The following is a 10,555-nucleotide window of genomic DNA, read 5'->3' on the forward strand; positions in this document are numbered from 1 at the left end:
TTGGTTTATTCTAACTTAACTTGGGTTGCTCACATCAAAAGGGGGGATTGTTAGTACCCCAAGATAGTTTTGATGTGATCAACCAAATCAGGTTAGATCTTGTTGGTTTTAACCCTAAGTGTCCAGAAACTTAGGAGGATAGGAAGTCGAGTGAAAGACGTAGTTAGCGAGAAGGACGACACAGGAGAGAGTCGACGGGCTCGATGCGTACGAGAGACGAGGTGCTGCGAAAGAGTACGCGGGTGGACGAGAAGGAGGCGTGCGATGTTTCCGAGGGACGAGAAGCCGGAGCGGAGGATTGCTCGAGAATGTCGGAAGTTGAGTTTGGGTGAGCCCTATTCCGGATGGCCGAGATCACCCAAGCGAGCGGAGCTGGAGCGGAAGACCCGGACCAAGGTGAGCGGAACTGGAGCAGAAGACGGGGGCTGAAAGTCAACATGATATTGACTTTCTTGGTCCGGGTGCCCGAACTCATCGGACTCAGGGTGCCCGGAACCCTTTAGGGTGCCCGGAACCCTTTAGGGTGCCCAGACCTGGATTTTTATCCGGATCACGTCAAACGTGATCCATTACAATGCGGATAAAGTTTTATCCACCTCCAAGCGTCTGGAACCCTTCCAGGTGCCCCGACTAGAGCTATAAATATAGCCTGGTCCCAGAAGCTAAAATAGAGCACTTGTAAACAACTTCTTCTATCTAGCTTTGCTTTTTGAGTGCTTTAATTATTGTAAAAAGGTTTCTCCGTCTGAAGAAGAATTTAGTGCACTTTTTAACTTCCTTGGATTAACAACCTCCCTGGTTGTAACCAAGTAAAACTCTTCGTGCCTCTTCCTTTTTGTAATTAGTACTTAATTTTTATGCAAGTGTTTAATTAAGTTATAATGTCCGAGAAAGGTTAATTTTATTTTGTAGGGCTATTAACACTCCTCTAGCCGGTCGCCACCAGTCCTAACACTTAGGAGCACAAGAAGTCGAGTCAAAGACGTAACGAGTAAGCAGGATAATACGAGAAGCGAGTCGAAGGGCTTGGTGTATCCGAGGGACGAGGAACTGTGGAAGAGTACACTGCGTAGATGAGAAGGATGCGTGTGATGCTTCCGAGGGAAGAGAAGCCTGAGAGGAAAACTACTCAAGGAGAAGGTGGAGCTGGATTCAAGTGAGCTTAACTTTGGACGGCTGGAAAATTACCGAGCAGCCGAACAAGTTAACCTGAGTTGACCGTGTCCATGTGCCTGGACTCTAGGGGCTAGGACCAGGTCCAGGCACTTAGGATGTCCCGGCCACATCAGTGACCTGCGAAGATAATCAGTACTAGAGTCCACGACAGCCGATTCCAAGCGCCCGGATAGTGTCCAGATGCCCGGAAAGCGGTAACTTCGTTGATGAAGAGTCATTGTAGAGTGGATCGAAACGACCATATCCAGGCGCTCGGAATGTGCCAAGTCAGCAAATGACTAGTTTCAGCCAATGAGCTATAAATAGAGCTCTGATTCTCGAAATAAAAAAAATACACATTTTGTACTCGAATTCTTTCTGTTCTTAAAGTCTACACTTTCAATGCTTGTAAGAGGCCATTCCGCTTCCGTCAAAGGAGATCTTCTAGTGGAGCTTTTCAATTGCTTTGGATTAATAATCTCTCCAGTTGTAACCAAGTAAATTCGTGTGTCTCTTATTTCTTTTATGTATTTATTTTACTTATTATAATTAATGTGTGTTCCTTTCTAAGTTTAAAAGTAAGAGAAGAACTTCATTTTGCAGGCTATTCACCCTCTCTAGCTGGCCCATCGGGACTTACAGATCTCTTTTCTCTATTTGTCGACCTAACTTCCCATTTGCAGAATCACTCGACTCAACATTTGACCCACCACATTTTCCTACAAAATTCTCTATCTGGACTTCAACCAATTGTCATATTTTGTTGACCCAACTGGACTTCTTGTCAGATATGAAATCCTCTCTGACCTATCTGTGCTTAATACTAGTTATCTGATCCTCCTAACCCAACTGGATATCAGTATGGTAATTAGTCCTCTAGACCTGTTAAGTCATCCAGTCTGCACATTTAGTCCAAGTATTAGAAAAGATCAATCTAACTTTAACCTTTTATCATTGATCAAAACTTTAGTTTGATTATTAGTGTTGAATCAACCAACAATTAATATGTTCGTGTTATATCACTCACTTATATTAGTTGTAACATCATTTGAATGTTATAATTACTTACATATTAACATCAATGTGAATGCCCTAATTATGTTAAGTAATTATGTTCATAACACTTGAGAAAATGAGTATTTATTACCATTATTGAGATAAATGTTTTGTAATTATTATATAGTTAAATAGGAAATTTCTTATAATTGTATTAGTTAAATAGCTTCCTTGAGAAGTATAATTACCTTATAGATTATTCTATCTAACTTAAATTTCAAAGATAATGAACAAGAAATGAGGTATTTTCTTTTTTTTCCCTAGACTAAAAAAAAATGTTCCCTTAACTCATTTGACAAAAAGTATTTCACTCATCTCCGTGTCCCCGTTAATTTATTCATAGGTCAATAAAAAAAATAAATTATAAATAACTACTAATTATTATTACATATCGTAATACATGAGAGAACCTAGGCCCATATCATTACGGTGTTTGTTAATAAATGACACATTTATAATATTATAAATTTCTATAAATAAACTATTTATAATTAAAACTATAATTAAGGTTAATAAATAATTTTATTTTAAAATTTAATAAAACACGTGGAAGTTCGTACGTGTGCCACAACAATCGGATTCTGATTCGTAAGCATGCCGAGACACGAAACAGGTTTATAGCCTCTTTCCGTTGAAGACGCTCTTTGGTCTCACCTAAAAAACGACAACTCTTTGCCGGGGTGTGTCTTGGTGAAGACACTAAATTCCTCTCCGTAAAGTAAGGGCATAACTGCATTTGGAATCTGTCTTTAAAATTTTTATTTATTTAGTCACTTTAGTCCAAATAAATTTTCTTTTTTACAAATTTAGCATCTAATTCTTTCCTTGTCACAGCTCAATTATTTATTTTGGAAGACTTTAGGCTTAAATTTAATAGCCTAATTACTAACTTTAACTTAAAGATTCTCATCATTTACTTCACCATAAATTTATCCCATTTATTAACATTTAAATTTCATCTCACCGCTCATAATTAACTGTATCCTCAGAGCGCCCTTTAAAGTGTTGCAGTTATTTAAATACCATCCATAAGTTTTAAATTTTCAATCATTTCACCCTTTAAAATTTCCTTTAAAAGCCTCTCTACTCCACTTCGCGATAAATAAACGAACGCTGCTTCGAATTCAAGCGACCGCTTTCTCTCCACTGTCTCTCGCTCTCTCTCTCTCTCGCTTTGAGCATGAGAATTGCCAAAAGCGGTATTTAGTTTCCGATTTATTGCACCAACGGCGATGCCTTAGATTTGGTATAGAATTGTTGGTTTCTTTTTCTGGATCTTGATACTTTGGGTTCGTCGGTTTCGTTGTTTCTGGTGAAGGTTAGTTTTTCGCCGGAAATGGCGAATTCGGGATCGAGTTCCCGGACCAGGGGATGCGAGACCCTGATTGGGGCATCAAAGTTGGGATTTTTATTCCTCTGCATCCTTTCCGTCGGCGCCGCTACTAGAGTGGCTGTTCCCGCCGCCGCCGAGGCTCTGGCCGTTGCTTTCCCTGGCTACCGGGCCGCACTCCGTTCCTGGCTCGCCCCGCCTTATCTCTTCGTCGCCGTCCATCTCATCATCTTTGTCATCTGGAAGCTCTCCGACAAGAAGCAGCAACCACGAGAGCATTGGGCGGCGGAGTCGAGGATAGTGGACTTCGGGAACCCTAAAAAGTCTACATTTTTGGGATCTCCTCCCGTCGCTGGGATTTCTGTGAAACCCTCACCGGACATCTCGCCCCTCGGGACGACTCCATCCTCGGCGGCTGCTGTTGCCGCGTCGGATCCCACTGAAAGATCTCCATCGGATGTGTCTTGCCTCACAACGGAGTCCGATGCGGTGCGCGTAGTTTCATCGGCGGTCATCAACAAAAGGGGCGTCGAAGAGGAGTCCAAGAGCAGCGTCAAACAGGTGGAAGAGGGTTACGAGGCGGCGGCGATAGCGAACGAGGCGATCACGGGGAAGACGCCTCGCTCTCCAGCGACGCCACGCCACGAAGAAGCAAAGCAACCAGCGGCGGCTCCCTCGCCGTCAGCCACCGACGAATTCAACCGGCGAATCGATGATTTCATCAAAAAGAACCGCGAGCAGATCCGGCTTCTTAATGGCCGGTGACGGCCTAGGAGATCGATCGACGAATAAATAATTTAAAACACAAACTTTATCTTTATCTTCTTCATTGCTCTTCAAAACCCTCTCAGAGAAACCTTCTAATGGCGGAAGGAGACAAAAGGTCCAACTTCTCAGGTAATCACTGTGCTCCTTTACCTTTGCCCGCCGCTAGAGATTTTGCTACTTTAAGCAGACAGAATCAACATCGCTCGCTGACAATTAATCTTCTCTGTCTCCTGTCTGTCCTCGTTCTTCGATTACCAAGCACATGATAGTTTTATGGGTCTTCCTCCTTTTGGTTCTACAGGTCTTCCTGGAACGTTGGACTTGTTCTTGGTTTGATGTAGCTGATTCAACTGCCAAATGACATGATCTGGAAGAAGAATGTTTTTTTTTCCTTTTGGTTTTACTGTTAGCTTAGTGTTTGATATAGGCCTGCTTATTGATGAAGTCTTTGTGTTCTGATAGTCCTATACTGTGCATGTAGTCTGTCTGCTGTGTTAATGCCATGAGCTTACTTGTTTGATCAATAGTGCGCATGCTGTAGCATAATTTGCATTGTGCTTCAAGTAGAAAAGTCGATAGAAAATGGCACCAAACGATATGATTGGTAATGGCTGGGCTACTGGAGTTGTTTTTTTTGTCAGACATGCTTTTCTTGCTTCTTGTACTCATCATGTGCTCTGCAGTAAGCAGCTGAGTGCCGTGCAGTTTGCTAGAACTGTGAATCACACCCAAGGTGTTAATTTTGAAGATGAATACCAACCAGCATTGTATTCTGTTGGTGGTATTTCTACTGTATTATACTTGTATTGAATGAGTCTCTGACAAGATCCTCCAAATTGGTCCTGAGATTGTTATTGAGTGATTAATAAGTTTAGGCGGTCGACACAGTTTGTTCTATCGGCCACATGACGAGGAGGAGAAAGCCTTTTTATATGTTTGTTGAAAATGCCCCATCCAATATTTGACATGCAGCAGAACTCATTTCAGCATCAACCATCTGTTTGATTGTTGATAATGTCCTTATGAAATATCCTCCTAGATCATCACAATCCATTTCATAATTATTTATAAAATGCTAGTTTTATTGTTAGATAAAATGCCAATTTTTTACCCAAATTATTTCCTCTGGGCAACTGATTGCTATTTTAGCCGCCTGATTAAGATCGAACCGAGATCCAGGCCGCGTCAGTTGCCACCGCTCCGATTTTAAATTTTCTCTGTGTCCGTCTGATTAACATCGAACGGCTTTGATAGTTTTGCCTTCGATCGGGTGCCTCGTCAGCGCCGTCATTGCCGCTGCTTCTCGATTCGAGGACGATTTTGGTAGAATTTTGAGCTGCTGCTATATTTTGGTTTTTTGGATTTTACAATATTAGAATTTGACTGACTAAAATATACTTTTAAGTTTATTATTAAAAATATTTAAGTAAAATTATCCCTCTATATTAATAGTTAATTATAATTTAAAATGATATGTATTATAATTTATTTTCCAATGTTAAAATTCTAGTCAGTAAGATTTACTAGTATTTGCAAAAATTAAAAGTCCTTTGTGTAAGCAACTCACTCATATACTATTATTCAATTACTTTCGGTATATTATTTCTATTATTATCTCTAATCTATATTTTTTTTATCTAAATCTTAAATAAGCTACAAAATATAATTAATACACATATTTAATAGTTACAAAATTCTAATTGCTATAATATAATATAAATATTAGATAAATATGTCAATATGATTTGATAACTAGTATAATAATTATAACAGCTATAATTGTATAATGGTTACATGTGAATAATAAGTGAATATAATTTAATTTATATTATAACAATTAAAAAAATGTAGTTAAAATATTTTTAAAATTTAAATAAGAGATAATAATAAGAATAATATATAGGATAGTGTAGAAAATGTACCTGAGTTGTTGATGAGGTGGAGCTTACTTTGAAAAAAAAAATAAAAATAAAAAAGGACACCCTTCCCTGATTAAAAAAAAGTGCTGTTTTGACTTTTGCCTAATTTATAATGAGGTTATTTTTAAACCTCAATTTCAGTAAATATCAATTTTGATGGGGGCGCTTGATAAAATGTTTGTTCATTTTCTTTTTCCGAGATTTTTTTTTTGAAAACAAGGCATGCGGGGGATCTAAAATCGACCACCTGTTAAAGGAAATAAATAAAGCAAAAAAACAGAACAGACGACGCGTTGGTTTTGTAGGGTGGAGATCGCGGAGGTGGTGAAGGTATTGGGCAAAGGAGAAGGATTCCAGATTCCTTCAGCGAACCCACATTCGCGGAGACGCAACGACCTCTCTTTCTCGTCGCTTTGCGCCTCTCATCTCGCCTTCTTCCGCAAATCGAGCCACCACTTCCTGTTCATACGCCTCTCGGCGCTTCTGTTCCATCGACTCAAAGCAAGGTTCTTTTCTCTCATCAAAAGTTCGATTTTTTCTTCTTCAATCATTCTTCAAAAGTTTCGGATATTTAAGGAACATGTGATTTCGGTGCGCAATGCGATTTTCTGCGTCTTGTTTTGATCGTTTCTTTCCTTTGAAGGATTCAGTTTTTTTTTTTGGTAATGCAATGATTTTTAAATTTGTAGCAATCTGGCATTTCTCCTTCGTCGATCGATGCTTCATTACACGTTAATCGTCTTCAGAATCTCCGATGCTTCGTTTCTAGGGCTTTTCTTTTGTTATCACCGTCGTGGTTAATTTGAGATGGTTTCTTTGCAGGTCGAATCGAGCTGAGGAATCCAGAAAGGAGAAGAACGAGAAGCCAACTTGATTTTTGAGTTGCCGTCGACAAAATTCTTTGACAGCCAGCCCTTTCTCGTTTCGTCTCTTCTTCTTTCCTCAAAAGCCCCTAGTTCTCAGTAAGAATCACATTTGCTTTCTTTTTCTTGGATTAAAACCCCTATTATTTTTTTACATGGCAACAACGCCCTGTTCAATCTTTTCAACCTCCATGAATCAAATGCCCAAACATTAATTATTCTCTTTGTATTTTTCTCCAGTTTGACTTCGCTTCTGTCCATGTTCATCGTGTTTAATTCAATTCCAACAGGTAGCTGAGTCGTTGGCTGCGTCCTCATCCTTCAAAGACCTTCTTTTTTTGATACTTTCAACGCCCAGAAGTTGAGCAATCCTTCATTGATCAGTTCCAATGGCTTCCTTCTCCGGTCTTCTTTACCGGCCCCTCTCCGCCGTAGCCGTAGTCGCCGTCACAGCAGTCTCGTCCGCCCTCACTGAGCATGGATCCTCCCCGTTCCAAACCAATCAGCTTTACTCTGTTGCTTCTGCTGCTGCCGCACCTTTCCCAAGCTCATTTTTGGCTTCGAACAAGTACAAGCCCTCGTCTAATGTGTCTGAATCAACCTTTGCATCTTCCCCTTTCCCCATTCCCTTCCCTGCTGCCCTCTTTGCTCCTTATCAGTATGCCAAGCTGAGTAGCCTTCAGAAACAGGTCGAATCCCCGCCAGCCATTGCATCTTCGCAATCTGATGTGTTGTATCGGTGGCATTTGCCTCACCCCACTGCTTATGGGATCAGCTGGATGGACCAGTGCTCCATTGCCAAGTCTCAGACCGTTGTGGTATTGCTCGGGTGGCTCGGAGCGAGGCAGAAGCATCTAAGGAGATATGCAGATTGGTACACCTCCAGAGGGTTCCATGTTGTGACTTTTACATTCCCCATGGCTGATGTTATCAACTACAAGGTCGGTGGGAAGGTTGAAAGGGATGTTGAAGCATTGGCCGAGCATTTGGTGGATTGGGTCTCAGAAGAGAAGGGAAAGAAGTTGGTTTTCCACACTTTTAGTAACACAGGATGGTTGACGTGAGTTTTCTTTCTTGCCTATCTTTTACCCTTTTCCCCTCTTGTGTTCTTGGGGAATTTGAGTTAACACTTCCATTTCTCGACAGATATGGAGTCTTACTTGAGAAGTTTAGGGAGCAGGATTCTTCTGTAATTGGGAATATCAAAGGTTGCATTGTGGACTCTGCTCCTGTTGCAGCACCTGATGCTCAGGTAAAGAAATCATTTTGATTGAACTGCACATTAGGTTTAAACCCAAATCTTTGAATGAGAGAAAGTGTATCAGATCAGATTATCAACTTACCTGAATCTTTTTCCTCTTCTTCTTCTGCCTTTTTGATAAGAACAATAACTAATGGTTTGCTTATTTATTGAAAGAAAAGAAAATAATTGAGAGCTAGAAACATATGAACACAGAGGAGAAGAAACAGTGGTATAGGGAGCCAAAAGCAGAAGAGGGAAAAACAAAGCAAAGATGTTCTCGTTAATCTATATATTCATAATTCTTTCTCTATTTAAAGGATATTTTTGATCTTTTCTGAAATGTTATGAAGCTGTTATTGTTGCAGTTTCGAGATTACTTGATCACAGAATATGATAGCTAAACTCAAGTCAACTTTCATATGCTGTGTGCAGGTTTGGGCATCAGGTTTTTCTGCTGCTCTTCTCAAAAAGCAAAGTGTAGCAACAAGGAGGAGCGATACAAGACCAACTGTGTCAGGGTTAAACATCATAGAGTCTAGTAGTAATCTTACTACCAGTCCCGAACCGACTGTCATCGAGAGTGCCTTATTACTCGTCTTGGAGAAGTTCTTCAAAGTCGTGTTGAACTCATCTACCATCAACAGGTAGGAATCTCACTCAGATTCATCCACAACAATTAATAACTTAACCCCCACAACAGTTAATAACTGAAATTGGAAATTCTCGCAGGAGACTGTGTGCTGTCTTGGATATACTAACTTCAGAGCAACCAAAGTGCCCCCAATTGTACATATACAGCTCGGCCGACCAAGTTATTCCTGCAAAGTCGGTCGAGTCCTTCGTAGAAAGACAAAGGAGAGCTGGCCTAGAGGTCAGGGCATGCGATTTCTTGACATCGCCTCATGTCGATCACTTCAGAAACAATCCAGCCCTTTACAATTCTCAACTTGCTAACTTTCTGGATGACTGTGTTCTCACCTGTTGCAAAGGGTCCTCCTAAGAAATTCTTTTAGGATGATTTTCTTCCTACATTGGTGTCCTTCGAGCAAGGGATATATACTGAAAAGGAAATTTTATTATTTTCTCCATTTTTTGTCAAATTTCTTATACATATTTTCAGTCATTTGTTTTAGATGAAGAGTATAGTTTTATATCTGATGTTATGTAGAGTGGTTCGTGTGAAATGTATTGTTTCAATAAAATTATTAAAATTCAACAAGTTCTCATATTTTATATGAGATCGGATCCTCTCTCCCTAAAATTCCCTATTCCGGTATCCCATTCATCACCCTAGCTTACCGCCGGAGTCCTCCGACCGTCGACCTGATCGGCACAATATCTTAGGGGGAAAGTAAATCCAAGGGGATCATCGCTGACACTATTGGCGTCGGAATTTGATTGGATCTGAGCAGACTTTCTTCTGCCGTCGATCTTAGCTCTTGCTCAGATCTGGCCGGATTCCGATGTCGATCGCGTCGACGATATGCCCCATAGGTTCACCTTCCCCTAAGGTATAGTGCTGATCAAATTGATGATTGGAAGCCACCGACGGTGGGCTGGGGCGACGAGTGGGACAGAAGATTTTAGGAACAGAGAGTCGTCAGGAATGTCTCCTCACCATCAATGTCGTCTCCTTGAGCACAATTGCACCGCCATATGTCTATTCCATTGTTGCTACCCCTCTCTTCTCCATCGAGTAGCTGGAGAACAGACGACATCTCCTTGAGCACACTCACACCGTTGCGCACCACCTCCACTACTAGAAGATTAAAAAGTTTTATAATTTTAAAACTAGAAGAATTTTATTGATGGTGTTTATTAGTGAATATATAATGAATTTATGACAAATTTCATCATGCCTTTATAAGTTTAAAAATTGATGGCTCTAATTTACATGGTCAAATTCATCTACGATGACACAGATACATAAATTTTAATTTAAAATATTTTAAAATTTTCTACATCCATCATCTTAAATTTAAATTGTATATACTAAATTGAGAAGAATAAATTTTTAAATGCGTAAAGCAGACATTTAAACCTGAAGTGAAATGAAAGAATAGGTATAATAGAGATGTGATATTTATTTTTAAAATTATAAAAATTAGGTTACGTGAAATAAACAATACCGAAACTTCCCATTCAATAAAATGCCGATCTATGAATTCTTATATGAATTTACGTTTCCATTTTTAAATATAATTTTATTACAACATTAAAG

The 10,555-nt window shown here is 39.9% G+C and overlaps 2 protein-coding genes across 2 annotated transcripts; both read left to right on the forward strand.

Moving 5' to 3' along the window:
• The first annotated feature begins 3,317 nt into the window (after positions 1–3,317).
• LOC121989690 lies at positions 3,318–5,145 on the forward strand. The gene is made up of 2 exons (XM_042543868.1): positions 3,318–4,438; positions 4,611–5,145. Exon 1 carries the CDS (start codon positions 3,548–3,550, stop codon positions 4,304–4,306), a length of 759 nt encoding a protein of 252 aa, XP_042399802.1. The 5' UTR covers positions 3,318–3,547; the 3' UTR covers positions 4,307–4,438; positions 4,611–5,145.
• Positions 5,146–7,380: 2,235 nt separating this feature from the next.
• LOC121990700 (transmembrane protein 53-like) lies at positions 7,381–9,393 on the forward strand. Its single transcript, XM_042544790.1, has 4 exons — positions 7,381–8,151; positions 8,238–8,343; positions 8,767–8,978; positions 9,064–9,393. The coding sequence occupies exons 1-4, from the start codon at positions 7,481–7,483 to the stop codon at positions 9,332–9,334; spliced, it is 1,260 nt and encodes a 419-aa protein (XP_042400724.1). The 5' UTR covers positions 7,381–7,480; the 3' UTR covers positions 9,335–9,393.
• Positions 9,394–10,555: the final 1,162 nt, after the last annotated feature.

Source organism: Zingiber officinale, chromosome 6B (genome assembly GCF_018446385.1).
Source record: "Zingiber officinale cultivar Zhangliang chromosome 6B, Zo_v1.1, whole genome shotgun sequence".
Lineage (NCBI taxonomy): Eukaryota > Viridiplantae > Streptophyta > Magnoliopsida > Zingiberales > Zingiberaceae > Zingiber > Zingiber officinale.